Source organism: Grus americana, chromosome 3 (genome assembly GCF_028858705.1).
Source record: "Grus americana isolate bGruAme1 chromosome 3, bGruAme1.mat, whole genome shotgun sequence".
Lineage (NCBI taxonomy): Eukaryota > Metazoa > Chordata > Aves > Gruiformes > Gruidae > Grus > Grus americana.
Window position 1 is genome coordinate 93580870 of NC_072854.1, and position 18871 is coordinate 93599740.

At 41.4% G+C, this 18871-nt stretch overlaps 1 protein-coding gene across 6 annotated transcripts in view; it reads left to right on the top strand.

The window, feature by feature from the left end:
- The window catches only part of DAAM2 (dishevelled associated activator of morphogenesis 2), a 209868-nt gene that overhangs the window by 93666 nt on the left and 97331 nt on the right, over positions 1-18871 (top strand). For all 6 annotated transcript variants that reach the window (XM_054819166.1, XM_054819170.1, XM_054819169.1 and 3 more), the window contains one exon: positions 11191-11280. In XM_054819166.1, the coding sequence (XP_054675141.1) occupies positions 11191-11280 (90 nt within the window). The remainder of the gene's footprint in view (positions 1-11190; positions 11281-18871) is intronic.

Here is an 18871-nt window from a genome sequence, read left to right on the forward strand (position 1 = left end):
AGCATTACATCTTTTTCCTAGGTACCTCTGCAAGCTTATACAATTCATTGCATGCATTTGTGACTTTGCTTCCCTGGTGTGAAACAGGGAATAGTAATGCTTCTTAAACCAGTTCTAGTACAGAATTGTAACCAGATTGAAAAGGTGCTGAAAAGATGCAGCACACGTAGGTCGTAGGCAGTACAAGAGTCTTCCCATGGCAAAATGTATTGTATTTGAAGATCTTGGAGCAAATCTCTACTACTATCTCCTGTCATAGGCATTGCCTCACTCTTATCTACTTGTTCTTTTTTTAGGGACAATCTGATACAAGCCTCTACAGCCTTCCTAGGCAGACTCTCGTTTCTTTCACATGTCCCGCTGCCGCATGCAAAAGGGCCCTAGTCAACATCTGTATATTCTGTGCGCTTCTATATTAAAAACACTTAAGGGCATCTTTTCATTTTGCAGTTTCCCATCATTTGTTGAGCACATAAAGGGAAAGGCTGCCCAGACTAATAACACAAACACCTTTTGAAGAGAATTTAGCAGCATGCACAACAATATTATGCAATGGTTTACTAGGTGGAGGTTTGAAGAATAACTTCTCCAAAGGAAGTTATAAGGGGAAAACAGATTGCAGTTTCCCAGTTTGGAAGGTGTCCAGGGAGATCCCTGAGTCATGGAAAATCCATTGGGATTGCTTTAGTGGCTGCGTTTCAGCATTACATCTTGTACAGAGAGCAACAGCTGGATGAGTTTGTTGGTCGGTGTAAAGTTGTTGGCTTCTACATTAGTGATGCAAGAGAACTTTTGGATTACAAATGCTTAACCTGATAGTAAATGCAATTTGTTGTTAGGAGATGAGTTCATTCTGCAAGGCAAATGCTCATCTTTCTGTTATTCCTGTTGCTATCTTTTGTGAAAGTTTCTGATAACTTCTTTTTAGAAATATTTAGAGAAAAACATCTTGGCTGGTGTTTTCTTAAGCCCAGTGAGGTCAGTGCAGTAGTTGCTGTTCTGATTATCAGAATACTTGAGCAATGAGACAGGACAGGGTGTGAGTGAATAACCCAATATACCGTCATGCCTTCAATTCAGTGTTTGACTATGGAAATACTGGGTTTATGTGAGTGAAGAGCATTGTGGAATTGCCCTCCATCTCCCCTCAGAGGAGATATGAGGCTTCTGTTATGTGGGTGTTCTCCTAGGTTGACTGAACTGATTAGTAGTAAACACAGCTCATCTCTATTTATTGAGGTAGAAGTTAACAATTAGCATAAAGGGGACTGATGGCTGCTCAGTCTATTCTGTGTCTGAAGTCTGTGCTGTAGACTGTAGAAGCAGCCTGTGTTATAGGCTGTCTAGCCAAAAGGTTTAGTCTCTGTTACGATTTAAAGCAGGTAATTTGATTAATATTTTGCACTGGTGTAAATCCAGAGTAAGTCCACTCAGTTTAATGGTGTTAGGGACATTCTGATCTCTGGTTTGCACTACTAAATCTGGAGTAATTATTCAGACAGCAAGAGAAGAACTAAAGCCAGCTTCTGGTTTCACTTGTATCTGTGTAAACCTGAACTAATGCCAGAAATGGTGTAGAATTATTTGAGTTCCTTTGAGTTTACCCTGCACGTAAGTTTGAGCGTGTGTGTCTGAGCTACACAACCAAAGCTCGATAAGTTAATTTTGCTCATTAAATTCTTAACTGACCTCTCAGTTCCTCCTGCCCTTTTACATAATATTTTATCAGAGATTTAAAGGTCAGCCAAGCTCTGACTTACCTTTGTTTTCCTCCATAGGGACATATGGCAAATAGGATGCACACAAGAGGATAAAGCTGGGAGGAGAGGAGTAGGTGGCAGCGACGCCCCTGGAAATTCAGCCTGCCTTTGGCACGGGGCCGCAGCAGCAATTCCCAGCCCACATTTTGAGGGTTGAGCCAGCAGGACTGTGTTTGGGCAGGAAGCGATCAGAGAGGTGTGTGCCTGTGTGCTTTGGCACAGTCCAGACCGTGAATTGCTCCAGCCTAGAAACCTCCTCTGAACTCATTAGTGTTAAAACAGAACAGAGGAGACTTTGTAGGGAGGGAGAGGGTGGGGAAGCCGGAAAGGTAGCAGTTTAGATGGCAGTTTCCTAATAACCTCTCCCACACCTACCTTCCCATACAGGGTCTCATCTAATGGACTTTGGCATGAAAAACAAACCCTGGCACAGGGAGGGGGAAGGGAGAGGGAAATGAGGGGAGGAGAAGGAAAGGAAATGAGGGGCGGGGAATGGGCACTGTGCTGAAACAGCAGATTTTATTGTTATTTAGTGTTGCATATAGTGATACTAGAAGCTCTGTTTGAGAAGAGGTATTTCATATACTGTGTCTAATCAGAATGTGGAGGTAAAGGTGGTACTTGCCCTAGAGAACTTGCAACCTGTCACAGTGAAAAGATGTATCAAGCAGAGGTTCAAAGGCTTCATTTCTGTTTGTTGTTTTCATTTAATTGACTGAATAGTGGAATACAGAGCACACCTATTAACTTTCCAAATGTGACTAGGCTGTAAACACTGTGGATATGTCAAAAGACAAGCTTAAAAGCAGTTGGAGAAATAGTGTGGAAGAGGATGAGGTTCAGTAGGGACAGTTAAAATATGCTCCTTTTAGGAGCAAGTCTGGTAATTCAGGGTGGGAAGCAGCCAGGTGGGTACAATTCTTCAGAGAAGAAACTAGGGATTATAGTGGATCATGAGTGAACATAAGTCATGTAGGTTTTGAGGTTTTTTATTAAAAAAAAAATTAAAAAAAAAATAATTGTCTTCATGGAATATATAACCAGGAATGCAGTCTGGAATACGCATGAAGTAATTTTTGTTCTCAGCATTGGTAAGGTCTCAGCTGGAACGCTGTCCCCACTTTTGAACAGTTTACTTCAAGAAAGATGTACTTTGACCAGGGAGAGCCCGGAAGTCAATTAGAAGAGGAATGAGAGGTCCAGAGGACATGACCTCTAAGAAAGACTGAAAGAGCTGGGCTTGTTTAGCCTCAAGAAGGATGACTGAGGAGAGACATTACAACAGCCTTTAATAGGCTTGAAAACTGTTATCAAGAGGAAGGAAAAAAATCTGCTCACTACATCTGTGGTTGATAGGGCCGGAAGTAATAAGCTTAAATTGCAGCAGCAGGGATTTAGATTAGACATGAGACCGACTATTCAGTTTTCATCCCCATCCCTCTCATCGGGCTCATTCCAATTCACTGGCATGGACGTGCAGCCCATCTTCACAGAAAAAGCAGTGATGACAGTCAACTGTTTGCATTATTATCCTCATATGCCTATCCATATCTATGGAGCATCCCTTTTGCTCTACCCATATTGTAACCCTGCATATGTAAGAATGTGTATTTACGTCATGATCTATCTCTCTCTAAACACTTGTGTGTATTATTGCATAAACAGGTACTGGTTTTCCTCATTCTTTCTGTTTGGCCCAGCTGATTGTTGTCTCATGCATGCAGTTTGCCTATGAAGGGCAGAAAAAAGAACAGCCAATGTTTCTAGTGGCCTGTGAAAGGGGACTGCCACTATAGGTCTTGCTGGTCGTAGGTACTTTTATGCTGTCAAGTTACAGGAAACTTTGAGGAATAGGAGAGAGAGAGGATTTAGCTCTTCTCCAGGAAGCAAAGAAGCAATCAACCAACGATTAAGGAGGAAAAAAGGAAGCTGTACAGTGGGGCTGTGTGTTTGGGGGTGGGAGGGTTGTTACTTGACTTTTTGTGAGATGAGTTTCTCTGCCAAAAAGCAGTGCCCTTGATGGATGAAATTCTTACTCTGCTGCTGAGCCTCTGTGTTGGCAGGGTAGAAGAAAAACACATCTTCCAGTACTTAAACATCAGGTGCTTTCTGTCTTGTACTGTTATGACTGAGCATCAAAAGATTTAGGCCCCTAGTACTGAAGGCATTTTAAAACAAGAAGGAAAAAGAGTATAATGGGAATCACAGCCTTTTGTTTCTCTGCTTTTCTGCTTTACAGTCAGATCTGTGGCAGTAGCTGAAATGTAAACATTGCTTTCTATGCCAGCAGGGCTGTGTGAGCAATTCATGTGTCACAGTGGTTTCATCATGCACAAATGTAACGATAAAACGTTGTAGGTATAGGCAGGTGTTATGTGATGAGTCTTAGGTATAGAGTTCTTGTGTATGGAAGGTACGAGGGGCATACATATCTGCACATACACATGCTATGTGTGTGCAAATTCGTGGAAACCCAGTGATGTTTCCAGTAATTCTTACCAATTGGGAAATGGATCAAAGTGTTACTCTCCAGCCTCATATGTTCTGTTGTTTCTGTGTGGTTTACAGAGGCTGGTTTTAATTCCAAGGGTTAGGATGAGGTGGAAGAGCTTGGGGGAGTGGGGGTGGCAAGGAGGGGACAGTTTGTTTTGGGGGTGGTTTTGCTTTTTCTTCTTGAGTTATCAGTGGACTTGGGACATATATCCCACCCAAGTGGGAACTTGTAACCGGTGTGCTGCACCCGGAGATGTTCTAGCGGTGTGGGTGGTAGTGCTGTTGCCTGTTGAACGAGCATCTGCCATCAAGTTCTGCAGTAGGCACAGCCGTGCAATTGTGCCAGGTACAGCCCTGAGAAGGTAGGGATGGGAACTAGTTGTGGTTTAGGGGAGGCTCTGTTTCACTCCTCTCAATGCCTGCCCCAATGACACTCCAGCGTCTGCAGCTGGATATTAGGTAAAGCCTGCGAAATGTTTCTCTTTTTAGGGGGCTTTGCTGAGCAGTACTTTTTTTTTTTTTTTTCCGCTCTGCTCTCTGCCCCAGTTTGTGCATGAGTGTAGGCAGTTTGTGCAGGCAAATGAACCTCATTCAGTGACAGTTTGGACAGGCAGTGTTTCAGAATGCCGTATTGACCTCCTCAGTACTGGAAATGCGCACTCTTCCAGCAGGCTGCCTCTTACATGTCAGCCTAGTGAGCTGGATTGAACAAAGCAATGGAAGGAAAACTGTAGGGGAACAATCCTATACTGTCCCCTGGAGGTGGACACTGTGATTAAATAGGGAAGGTTTATCTCTTCTACTTCAAGGATTCATAAGCTCTTTGCAAAGAGATACAGATCTGAAGAAGATTGATTTTTATTTTTTATTATTCACCCATTGAAGGTATCTCTGAAGCAGCTTTTGGACAGCTGCCTCTGGTCCTGTGTCTCTTTCTGCTCCTCCCCAACCTCCCTCCCTGGTAGGCAGAGGCACAGCTCGAATGTGAGCCACCAGACTAACCTGTTTGTTATTTGCTAACAGAACCTGGCATAGGCAGCATGAACTGAAAAATAACAACATAACAACAGTCTTGGGACTGTTATTGTAAAAGTGTAGCTTTCAGGCAATATAAATGATGTGTTAGCAATGCAGTTCTACTCAGCTCACTTGTTAAAGCTATAATAGTTATGTTGGATTGGATTCTCTATTGCAAAGGCTTGTAGTGCGCTGCTGACAGCCTCCTCCCTGATCTCTTTCCACTGCTTCCCCTTCCTCTACAGTCTCAGACATGTCAGTGCCATTCATCTCATGTCAGCTTGAGTTGTACTTCTGCATTGATTAGCCCACCATAAACTATTCCCTCAAAGTGATTGCACATGAACATGAACCTTCTCTGAGGTCTGCCAGTGGATGCTGGATGGGATCCCGTGGTGTGTCATAATCATTGTTTACTTTGTGCAAGATTTTAAATAAAGTCATTCAGGGCAGAAGGCCATCAGCTGTGCTATGCCACTTGGGAGCATCAGTGGAACTGGAATATGGCCCTTTTGGGGACGTGGTGATGGACATCTATATAAATGACCTCGGGGAACCTGAGGCAACAGGTATCATACTGCATAGGGAATTTATTATACTGGCAACAGTGTATTATACTTGATTTTGTAACTTGGGTGCATTTGATGCTGTTAAGAGACTGAGAGAGAATAATTGATGAGGTGGGTAAGGGAGAGTGCATTTGTGTATGACAGGAAAAAAGGGTCGGGGGAATGAGAAAAAGATTAGAGAGGGGAAAAAAGCAAAGGTAGGTGTGTGAAGAGAAATGAAAAAAGAAGGAATAGGGATGTGAACAGGAAGCAAGAAAAGAACAGTGCATTTTAACTCAAATTCATAAAGTGCAAGGTCATAATGTAAAAATGAACATACCCTTGGAACCTAAATTTTTGAGGTGAGTATGTAAGCAAGTTATTAAAATAGAAAGTCTTCAAATCATGGAGATTTTCTAGAGTGTGTAAAGGAATCCTAATATGATTCCTACTTTCTCAGTTTTGTTCCCTATTGGATGACTCACAAAGAACCATTAAGGATAATACTGGTGTGACTAAGCAAAAGGAAAATTTTGGAGCTATGCAAAATATATTTGCAAATACCAATGCTATCCCCATCTTGAAAGGGACATTATCTCACCTGCATCACAACAGAATCAGCCAGTTTTTTGAGGCAGGGAGTTGGGAAGTGTTTGGCCATCTACAGAGTTTGCTCTATGGCTTTGTACTTGCAGGGCTTTTGCAGCTGTCTGACCTTCAGTCACTGTGAAGCTTCCTGGTGACCAGGAAGTCTGGCAGCCAGTGGAAGTGGAACAAGTAGAGTGAGAAACCAGAACTGAGGAAATATCCCATGAGGATCCAAGTATCTCTGGAGAACCAAGTTTGCAGCTCTTGATCTCCAGCATTCTGACTTAAAGCAAAGAGGTGCTGGAGCCCTGAAGCCCTGATACTCTCTCTCTGTACTTCTAGTCTTGAGGTTTCTGTCCTACCCCTGCTGTGGTTTCAGCATCAGTATGTTGAAAATCGGTAGTCTCATTGTGTCTTTCAGTATTTTACTAAGTTTGCCTTTCAAACTCTTAAGTTTTCCACTTTTAAATTCCAAAATTCCTATGGACTGTATAAGTCGTCTTGCAAGGTCAGGTGAAGTAGCCTTGTGAAGGAGCAGCTATCCTCTGACTCTGTCCCACCTTTCCATAGATGACTGAATGGTGATGTGATACACATTTCAGTACAGAGATGTTGGTATGCATTAAAGGCTCTCCTTTAGAGATGCAGCATTTTGGTAGGCAATAAAGGTTCTCCTTTAGTCGTTCTCTCTCCAAGAGAACCACTCTTCTACATTACCAAAATATTACTTTTTGTCTATATTAATTTAATTTCACATCACTAAGAAAAGTGCTGCCCAGTCAAGGTGACAAATGCTTTTCTGTCCAGCTCTTCCAGGGATTTGGGTGTTATCATTATCAAGCCAATGGCTACCCAGCATCAAATCCAGCTTTCACACTTTGATTAATGTTCTCAAAATCAAGGGACATAATGTGGCTTTAAATCCCACAAAATTCTGTTTTTATGTTTCTTACCCATTCCTCCTTCTTGTTCCTTTTCTTTCTCTCTGTCTCTTATTTCCTTGGGTTGTAGCCATTTTGAATGGAGGCCATCTTTGCTTTTGGCCTAAGAGCTGGACTGGAAATATTTGAACCTCAAATCCAGCTCCAGTACACTTTAAATGTTTTATCATTGAAATTGAATCTGTGTAAGTAAAAAAAAAAAAAAAAAAAAAAAAGCCCACATGAAAGTGAAATTAACTTGAATGTATCCCTCTCTCAGTAAATAAAATAAAATAGGAAATAGATAAAGGAGAGAAATGTAAGGAATATTAACTGGAGGTACTTTACATCTCCCTCAGGCCAGCCTGGCAAATATCTTTTTAATCTGTGTTTCATGAGAACACTAACAACTTCAAGTATTTTTAAGAGCCAGGAGGCTGAGCTCCGTTGTGCAGGGTCATGCTGGCATGAATTGCTGGAACCGAGCCGCCCATCCAAGGCGCAGAAGAGGAGTTTCTGTTGGGAAACTGGCACAGGTGATGGAGGAGGGCGTATCCTCCCTTTGTTTTGACTGATCCTTTTTTCTTGCCCTTTACATTTGCTCACTGGGTATTGGGTCACATCGGCTTCCTTAGCCTGGCTCCAACCCCAGTCTTGATGACTGCATTCAGAGTTTGTAGTTCTTCCCCTTTCCTGCCAACCTTTGCAATTCCTTTCTCCTTCAATAGCTGCTTGCTGTCACTGAGCTAACTCTAGAGTCTGAAGTTCTACATACTGACAGATCTGCCTCTGTTATTGGGTCAGAATGACCTATTCATGGAGAAAATTACTCTTCTGAAATGTATTCTTTCTGTCATTCCTCTTGTTTTCCTCCAAAGCAGCAAGTTTCTTTGTGTTGTCTGTTAGGATCCTGAATCAGAATAGGAAAATGGTCTGCCTGATCCAGGATCTTCTTTCTTAGCTAGATCCAGGGGTTTCCTGTGCAGTCATGGTGGTCTTCTGACCTTCTATAGAAAGGGGCTGAGGATGGGAGAGGGAAGATGATTTGGAGGGTTCCAGAAGAAGAGTTCACGTCTCTTGTATTTTGCAGGGATTTCTTGGTTCTTTATAGGGTAGGATTTGATTAATGATATAGGTAGAGGGGGGCATGTAGGCCTCTTGAGTTCCTCCCACTCCTTTTTTTCCTCTGAGTGAAGGAGCACTCTTGCTGAAGGCTAACTTCAGGAAATGGTGTTGAAGAGCTTGACTGCTGCTTTACATTCTGGAGGAGGTGTCTCTTTCACTGCTGAATATTCATGCTTGCTACCTGCCCATCTGACCCGGCGGTTAGAACTCAGCGTTTTGCCTCCTAATGAAGACAAACACTAGCTGTTTCAAAGGGAAGGGTTATCCATCCTCTGTGTGCTGTTTGCCAGTCAGGTGTGTTTGGGGCTGCCTCTGGTGATCACATTATGCCTGCAACCCTGAGCAGTTTCCCTGTTACTATGTTACTTGAGCTAATGTGATGACTTCTGATGTTTTTCTGGTTTAATCTACTCTCCTGAGTCACAACAAAGTAGGGTGTGGATGTGCTTTCTTCCCACTGGATCTTCCATCTCTTCAAAGTACCTTTCTAGGCTTCTGTCCTGAAAAGAATGTCATGCTATCAGGACGCAAAATTACATGACTGAAAGTTGCATATTGTTATTGCCCCATTGAGGGCAGAGTGCTCTTTATGTCCCTGATACTGCCAGTGTCCAGGGCAGTGTCTAGAAGCTGCTAAGTGGCAGCATCCTGCCCTCTGGGTGGTTTTAATCAATAGGAGCGTTCTTTGGATGAAATGGTTGTCTTGAACTATATTGGTTGAGATCATAACTCAGTTTTGTGCAGAGCTTCTGGGAAGAGCTTTTGCTACTTGTCTGATCTACCATCAGACTCCAGAAAGAGTAGTATGGATTAGAAAACCAAGTTAGTTGCTCTTTATTTAAAAAACAAACAAACAAACAAAAAAACCCCAAACCAAAACCAACCAAGCAAACAAAAAAGCTAAAATCATTAAGCAGTTCAATAAAACAATCATAATTTTTCTAAGACTCTAGATGAGTCCAGCCAGCTCGTTTCAGCTGTGGATTCTGGTCTATTTGGTGGTTCTTCCAAACCTGGCATTTCTGATTCCCTGCCTGCCCCTCCTTTCCCTCCCACATGCTTGACCTCCAACAACATTCTTTTGCTTGTCTTAAGACCTTACATGTTGTTGCACTCTCCCTCTCCCCCCAAGAATGTGATCCTGGCCTGAGCTTTCTAATAGTATGTAGCAAGGATAAAACTCCTTGCCTCGCTTGGCTGCCCCCTTGTTTGGAAACTCACCCTAAACATTTCCACATGGTTTGCACTCTTTTTGCACAGCTATAGGGTTTTTTTTGGATTTTTTTTTTTTATGCCTTTAAATTTTTTTCTTGTTTAAAAAAACCTTCCAGCTTCTTCTACCTTTGGGCTGCTGGCACTGACCTCACCTTGTTACTGTTTGCATTTCTTTTGTACCTTTTTGCAGCTTAAATCTCTATGGGCTTTTAAATCTGTCAGCAGCCGCTACCAGGCTCAGTGTGCAATTTAGCTCACTGTTTTCACAAGTTTCCCAGCCCTGAACGCTTTCCAAATGAGCCATTGTTGGGCTGAGTTAAAGAGGCATTGTCTCTGCTTGGGCTAGGTTAGTGTGGGTGCCAGAATCTGCATGTGCAGGGTTCTTAGTGCTGCAGTGTCATCTTGATATTGGACCCCTGGACACTTCTTTCTCCAAACACTTTTAAAATACATAGGAAAAAGAAAACCGTGCCAAAACTGATTCATTGAAATGTTATTGGAAGCTTGTCTTTATATTGCTGAAACTCTCATTTAGACTTCTTCATCTGTCCCTGCTCATGCAGGCTGCTTGCTGTGAAGACCATTCTTATTTGTTTAATTCTCATTAGCACCTGAAACTGGCAGCTGTGATTGGAGCCCTGTTCTGGTCAGTGCTGAATAAACACAGAGGAAGCAGCAGTCTCTGCTTTGATTTTAGACACACATTGTATGAGAAGACAGTCTATTGTTATCCACCTTTTAAAGAAGAGAAACCAAAGCTGGGGAATTCAGTGGTGTATCCAGAGGGAGCTTGTGGTAGAGTTGGGAGTCGGTTCCAGATCACAGCGTTAGCCTTCATTTTACAAGTGTCAGGTTGGCTGGGCTCTAAAAGGGTATGTTCCACTGAACTCACTTTTCTTAACAGAGACTGAATTTGCTGGTCTGTTCAACCTGATGTGATGATGTGCAGAGATACGTCCTTCATGTCTGAAATACTGGTTGTCTTGCTGGGGACTGTGTGGTTCAGACGACAAACATCTAGACAAACATTTCATTTCTATAGATTGTTGTTGACATTGCTGCCACTAGACAACTGTCTTGTGACTTTTGTTTAAAATATACAGTGATTCCACAGTTCTTCTATGGAAGACCAAGCTTGTACTGCAGGCTGGGAAAAAGGTGTACTGAATTTTTAGTCTTTCTGTAAGAGTCGTAAGGAGTGTCTGTGTCACGTAAGCCAGTGCTTTGGGTTTTTCACTTCATGCCTTTCATGTGATCTTTCCCATCCCTGACTAATCACTAGTAATGGAAGTTTGACATGGGAGTTGTGCAGGCTGCGTCCCTTCATAGGTTTTGCTCTGACAGGGAGAATTCACTGTAGCAAGGTAAAAATTATTAAGCTAATGGTCTTTGGGAGCCTCTAAGTCCTCTGCCTTTTGACTGAAGGCTAGTCAACACACTTGGTCTAGATTCCTCTCAATCTATTAGAAGTTACCAATGCAGCTGTTGACTGTATTTTTTCTGTTTTTCTTTCACAATCTCCAGGATGAATTGGATCTCACAGACAAGAACAGAGAGGCGATGTTTGCACTCCCTCCAGAGAAGAAATGGCAGATTTACTGCAGCAAAAAGAAGGTACTACTGTTGTCCTGATTGAAGTAGCTCACCAATAAATTCTGTGTACCTGTACATAATTACTGATACATCTAGATTTGAACTCTGTGTTTATGTGCTGTTTACTCAAGAACATGATTAAGTGATGTAAGGATTTTTATCAGCATGAATATGGCACAATTTTCTTATAAGTAGTGTATGTATGTGTAATTTCTGAAGAGAATGTTAACAAGTTAAGATTGTACATTTTCCCATTTTGAATCTTTTACATGTTTGGTTTTGGTTTTATGGTTACTGGGTTGGGGGTTTTTGTTTGGTTTTGGGTTGGTTTTTTTTTTGGGGGGGTGTTTTTTTTGGTTTTGGTTTTCTTTTTTCTTTGAGATGGAAGGAAAGCTATTATGGAAATGTTGTAAGGAATTTTTAAAAACTCTTGTAGGTTGCTTAGAATAGAAAATTTATTACTGAAATCTTTTGGGATGCTTCAAATATCTTTAAAGTACATAATAATAGTGATGTCTTAAAACTTGGTAGTTTAAGGTCTTCCAGAGCTTGTAGGAAATGTTCTGTATTGCACTGGAAAGTGAAGAAGATGTGGTCCTATCAATTTCTATGTTACGCTTCTCCATTCAAGGTCTTCAAATTTCTGACAAACTGGTGAGAGGGGCAGTACATCAGAGGCTGATGTGTCATTCTGGGTATCTTGTCACTGGAAGAATGATGGTCAAATGAATCGACAAGTTGTATCACTGTTGTGAAACTTGGAAAAGAATTCCTGCAGGAGTGGTGTGGTGGAAATGTTTTGCTGCTCTAGAAAAGAAACAGTTGGAAACAAAGATAGCCCCAATAGCATTTATTCATTAACAATATATATTTGGGGAAAAAAAGGTGTGATGAGTGTGTTGGTTAGTTTTATTTTCCAAATGTGCAAGTCATGCTATCAGAGCATCAGTCTTTATATGTAAGTCCACATAACAGAAGCTGAAAGAGGAGATTTAGATTTCAGTACTGAAGATGTCAGATAGAAACCCTGATGATGGTCCTTCTGAGGTTGTGTTTGCTGCCTTTCTTTCCTCGAGTGGGCTGGAGGGGGGGAGGAGGAGTTAGCTTTCTTACCATGTATTCAAAAAAAACCTCAGACAAACCGGTCAGATGGGTGCTTTGCATGTATGTTGCTTTTGGTTAAAATGCATCACGCAGGAAAGTTAATAGCAACAAATTAGTTACAATGCCTCTGAGCTAGCAATAATTCAGGTAGCGCTAAGAGCAGGCTAGGCTCAGCTGTGTTTGGTGCTCTCTCTGTTCTTCTTCCTGCCGGTACGCAGAGCTTGCAAGTGGAGGGAAGGTGCAGGCTGCTGTGATTAATGTCTGCTTTACACTTTTGCTGGCCAGCTCAGCTGGCTGTTTCACCTCTGGTGGGAGAGGATCTATTTGTAGCTGTGTTAGAGAACCACACATTCCACATCCCGGACCAGTCAGCCTTGGCAGGAAGATTCTGGCTTTAATGTATTTAATATGTTGGTTGGATTCACTACATTACACATTCTTTTTCTTCTTTTTTAAGCAGTGGATTTGATATAAGAATCTTGAAGACCTCCAGAGTTAAAGGAGCTGCATACTGGAAAATCTTTATAATGCATTTATAATGCAACCTCAGCTAGCTGTACTCCAGCTATCCAAAATGATGTGCTAACTGGAACAGGATACTGCTGCCAGATGTCTATTCATTACATTGTAGATACTTTAAATTACTTGAAACCTTAACTGTCCAATGTTACTCATTGTTTCCCTCACAAGCAGTCCAATGATCAGTGATGACATCTCTCTCTCTCTCTCTAGCCTACTACCTAATCCACCTATCATCATTGTCTTACAGTGACAGAGAAGCTTGTTGCAGGCTTCCCTTTAGAGGAAAGCTCTCTTTTCCCTGAAGAATTTTGTAATCTAATTTTAGCCATGAAGGGCCCAATTCCTCAGCTGACAGAACGCTGTCAGCCATCCAGGACAAGTTCCTGGAGAGCTCTGTCTTGCCAGTGTTGGGTTCTCTGAGTTTCCTGGGAAGTGAGGGCTCTATGATTTGTAACATGGCAAGTGAAAACACTATGAACTAGAAGGTCAAGAAGTGCAGGTTGAAGCAACTGTTCACAATCATTAATCTCAGTTGCCTTTTCTAGTCTAAAAGTAACGGAAGGTCAGAGCTTCCTGCTTTGCTCCAAAGGTGGCAAGATTAGTGGACTGTCTTAAGTAAACAAATGTCACTTGCCAAAATGAAGATCAGTCATTGTCCATTTATCTTGGCAGTTAGACTTCCGATTAATCTTCTATGGTACTTGTTCCCAATGTGGTAGCAGAAAGTCACCGTTGTATCAAAAACTCATTCCACCTGCTTCTGATACCAAGCCTTTCTGAAGAAAGGGAGGAAAACATGTATGTCTGTACATTTAAAGTTATATGCCAGGGGCACAGCTTGCCAGTCAACATTCCACGGTACTCAAAGGAGATTCAGTTGTGGATTGAAATTTCATGATTGTGGGTGATATTTACAGAGGAGCATCCACACAGTATTATACACCCATGCTTGCCTTGGTCACTTTTGGCCAGTCTAGGCTCATATCTGAACCCATTAGTACTCAAAGCAAATCACCAATGATTTGATCGACAGGAATAGTTTCAGCTAGCAGCTATAGTGAATGCCTCACTCATTCATGGAGTAGCTATTTGCAAGGAATAAAGGCTGCTCTGTTGGAAAACATTAATGTGTTCTCAGTCTCAGCTGTCCTCTACCTTGCCATTAATCAGTACAGAGCAGACAATGAGAGATGCAGTTGTCTTGATTTGCATCAGAGGAATCATTAATCAGTCACTACTGATGGCACCCTCACCCTCTACCCAAAACACTATTACTACATCGTTTAGATTGCCTCTTTCTCTGTAGTATGAACTTCACCTGATACCATATTGAGTTATAAGTAAAGCCATATGTAGACAGAGTGCAAATGATGACATTCTCCCCCAATTCAGGTACTTTATTCTGGTTTTGTTTAGGATAATGTTCTTGTCTCACCATCAGCTCAAATTTAGACTTACATAAAATATACAATCCACTTCTGTAATTCCTTCCTGTAAAATTATCTCTAGATTTCCTACTAGTTATGTCTTTTGCTGGAATTAGCTTGAGCACTGGACCATGCTTTTAGATGTTTTTATTTGTAAATGGTAAAATTTCTGATCTCAAGGTATAGAAAACTGCTGTTAATCAGTGCTCTTTTACCAGGAGCTGGTACTAAAGTACATAATCTCATTAAATACTGATCAAATAATGATATGGAAAGAAAAAGTTGTCAGCTCAATTATTTCACCGGTAAGTGAGCTCATACTGGGATCCCAAAAAGGGTAGAATATACAGGTATTGCACTGCTTCAGCACACATTGCTTTGGATGTAGTCTGCCTTTCTAAGAATGAGGCCACATTGTGCAGGCAACAGCTTATTGCCTTCTGTACAATCCTACAAGCTCTTGGAAAGCAAGTCAAGTTGTTTTCTTTTTATGGCCTTTCCTGCCTCCAGAGACTAATTTGTAAGCCTTCAGTTGAGCAGATTTTAGTAGGAAGTACACACATTTTGCAGTTAAACAAGTTAGGGGTTTTTTTACTTCTGTGTTTCTTTGAGAGAAAAATTGGTAGCAAATCTCCTTCCAAAGTACAGTCAGACAGGACTAGCTGTATCATACAGATTCTCTCCAAACAAACAAAACCAACAAAAAGCTCAATCCTAATAACTATGTTGAGCTCTCCTAGATATTTTGGGATTATTTTGTACTCTTCTGATTTTAGTTGTACCATAGAATAGCTGCTTTGAGTTGATTGTGCTTTACCTACCCAAGTGAGATTATTCAAACTCAAGTAATGAAGCAATAATCAGCACACTGCAACTTTCCGGAAAGAGGCATTTATGACATCTGAAAAAAAAAAGTACATGCTTATAATCCTTAAATTGATTATACTTTTTCTATTAAGGGAAACAGATGTAGAGAAAGGCTTCTGCACAATAGGCTTTAAAAATTCTGAGGAAAATTTATCTGAACCATGTGCTATAACAGCCAATATGCAGAAAAGAGAATTTCCTTATGGTTCCATCCCCTGCAATTATTTTTTTAATATGTCAATTATATTTTTTCATCTACCTGATGAATAAAAAACCTAGTAAACTGAATATAAGAATAGGAGTCAGGAAACTCCTTGGCTTCTAAAAGTCTTTGATCTAAATTGTTGTATAATTTCAAAGGACTTGCTATTATTATGTTTATATATAAATATATTCCCCTCTACCTGAAAGAAAGAGCAGCAAAGCTAGGAAACTTTTTGGCAATGTTCTGGCTGTGCCATCCTCTCACACCTTCTTCCTGCACTATATACACGTCTTGGCTGCATACAACACTGCTTTTCCTTATTATTGTCCTTGTCCTTTTCCTTTTGTTGCTTTTTTAAGATATACTCTTAAAAATCTGAATATATTTTCAGTTTAAGCACTGTTCGTTCTCTTTCCTTGCTGCATCTGTCTGTCTTCTAAGGTATTCCTGTAAGAACAGATTTTGTGGTGAAGTCTCCAGACTTGGGAGAGCTCACTGCAAGGAGTGGGAAGGATGGAGTGGAAGGCACCTTTGTGCATCACGCAATCACTACGGGGTTCAAGTCCTTTGGTCCGAGGTCACAGATCGGTGCTGAAACCAGTGAAGCTGCAGTCCAGGTGCAGAGTGCCCCAGATGCTCTTCTAGAGAAGGTTTACACCTCTCCCACAAAGCAGCGGCAAATACTGCCGCAGCACCTTTATGTTCAGTTCCCTTTTCCTAACATGAGGGCTGCATCCAGCCCTACCTTAGGCTTCAGAATGCCCTGGGGAATCCTAGCCTTAGTCAGGCTTTAACTTTCAGTAGTTTTACTGCAGTCCTCATTTGCAGCTGAATTACACAAACTCCCACCTTAGTCCCATGCTGGCTGTCTAACATGTCTACATGTCAGGTTTTGGGTTTTTTTCTTTCTTTGAGAGTTTTTCTTCGAGCTTTGCCCTTCAGGTTTGCATTGTCAGCAAATGTCACTGTAAAAAGTATAGCATGATATTGTGCAGCTGGATATAAAGTAAGATACTTCTGTCCTCCACCCCCATGCCCATGCATGCCTTCAGACTCCTGCAGAGCTCTAAGCAAAATTTCCAATCCAAACCCAGGCTGTATCACTGCTATAAACCCTACTTGAAAGCCAGCTACAGTTCCAGCTTCTAGAGTGCAATTCACCTTATACCTTGGTTTCATCCTCCTGTTAAAACTGTAAATATAAAAATTAATTCATACCTATAATATGTGTGTGTGTATATATATAAAAATATGTGTGTGTGTACATATATATAAATAAAAATATTAAATCTCCTGGAGAAATCTAAGCTGCTTTTGATATAATTACCTTAGCCTACCAGGGGTGAAGCAGAAGATGAATGCAAATATAAAATCTGGAGTCCTCCTTGCCTCTGGGGAAAACTTTAAGTGAATGAAAGTTCCTGCACCTACTGCTCATTCTTGGGTTGCTCTGTTCTGTGTTTTTGCGCTGTACAATGTTGTTTCAGTTTGGTTAAGATGGAGAGACAGTTACTTCTCAGCTAAAAAGAACTGGCAAGGCTTTTCTTCCAAAATCCTGAGGTCTTTTCTGCGCATTTAAAGCTTCATGTGGAGGCTCTAAGAGCAGGAGGCTGCATTACATCTGTTGTAGTTAGACAGCAGTTCTGCAAGTCTGGCTGTAGGAAAGTGTTCATTTCTTTGGGTTCCTACTTTAAAGTAGGAGATATTCAGAGGAAGATAGATATTCCCTAAAGAAGAGAGAAAATGGATCTTCATCTGGTCTCATTTAGTGATACAATATACCAGATGAAGATCACACCATTGTGTTGTCTGAGTGTGGGTTTTTGGTTTTGTATTGTCTGATCTGAGCTATGAAAGCCCTTTGGGGTTCATCCTTTCTGTATGAAGAGTGCCAAGCACGTGGTTGTCTCATAATAAATGAAGTGGGTGGTTTGAAGTTGTATTGTTTTCAATTCGATCTTCTTGCAGTACTGTTTCCTCTTTGAAATACTCTTAGAGTCTGTTACTGATTTGGAATATTAAACTGTTTTGGTTATGGATTTATAGCTGTAAGGAGCATTTAATGTGTCCCTTATAAGTTCCTTTCTTTAGAGTTGTAATTCCACATGCTTTATCTGGGAGCAGCAGACATGAACACACAAGATGATTTGCTGCAGTATTTGAGAAGCCATTTATAAGGAATCCCAATTTGACGAGGCTTGGAAGTGACTTCATGAGAGTTTTTCTCCCAACTTTGCACGAAGAGTTTAGGGGGAGTGTGGGTGTGTGTGTCTCGCTCTTCCCCGGGAAGCCTGAAAAACGCACAGTAACCCTCACAGCACATGTGACAGCCTAAAAGCAAAAGCAGTGGGTAGATAGTTGGAGGCTGAAGAAGCAGTGTGGGACTTGGAGTGCTTAGTGCAAGTGTATTGCTGGCTAAGTGATGAGGATATCTGATGGCCACAGGGCAAAGTGCCCACCTTGTACATCAGAGCTGGAGAATTAGACTGAAGTCTTTGGTGCATCTCTTCCTACCAATGGTTTAGAAGTTTATGGCAGAGTTCAGGTCTGCAGCCAACATTTTAATTTAACTTGGTATTCAAACCTTGACAATGACCTGAACAACCTGATCTAACTTTGAAATTAGCTCTACTTTGAGCAGGTCCATTCTTCCTGAGACCCCTTCGATCCAAAATTCTTCTGTGATTCTCTGAACTGACCATAAATCAAACTAGGAAAACAGCTGTATGGCCCTACAAAGAAAGGGGGCAACTCTAAGGCTCTGTGCAACCTACTGTCTCCTGTATTATTGCTATGAGACACCAACTCCTTGAAATACGCTGTAGCAGATGATATTATTTAGTTCCCTCCCAGTGCCTGGGATCCATGGTTGCTTTTGGTCTGAGTGACTGCAGGACTTTCTTAGCTCAGGAGGCTGCTGGTGAAACAGTCTGAAATGTGGAATTTCTCAAATGAATCCTCTGAAAATAGGCTTGCTTTCAGTCAGCCTGTGGCTCAGTGGAAATCTCATAACACTGGTAAGTCACAGTGGGAGGATGTTGCCCTTTGCAAACCACGGCATTCCTTCAGCTGGATGTTTGGAAAATGCCAGCAATTGTGGAGTTAACTTGCTTTTTTCCCACCACCATCTGTTCCTTTTTCTGTTAACAGAATGACTTCATGCTCAGATGTTTGGGATGATTAGTTAGCTTGATGCTGACATGGGGTCATTCCAGTATCTTTAGTCTAGGTATGGAAGACAGGCACATGGCTTTAAAAATTACTGTTATAAATGCAAGTAGGCGCAGTAAATTCAGAAACTCTGGCCTATGACAAGCACAGGGCATAATGGGAAACAACAAAATGCAGCAAGAGTGTCCCTAATGCAGCAAATGCACACATTTCCTGATTAGTGGTGTACTTGGGTCTTTTCAGTGTAAAAGAGCTGTTTGATTAATGGCACCTGCTAATAAGTATTGCAGGCTGAAGTAGTAGCTCCCAAATTTGT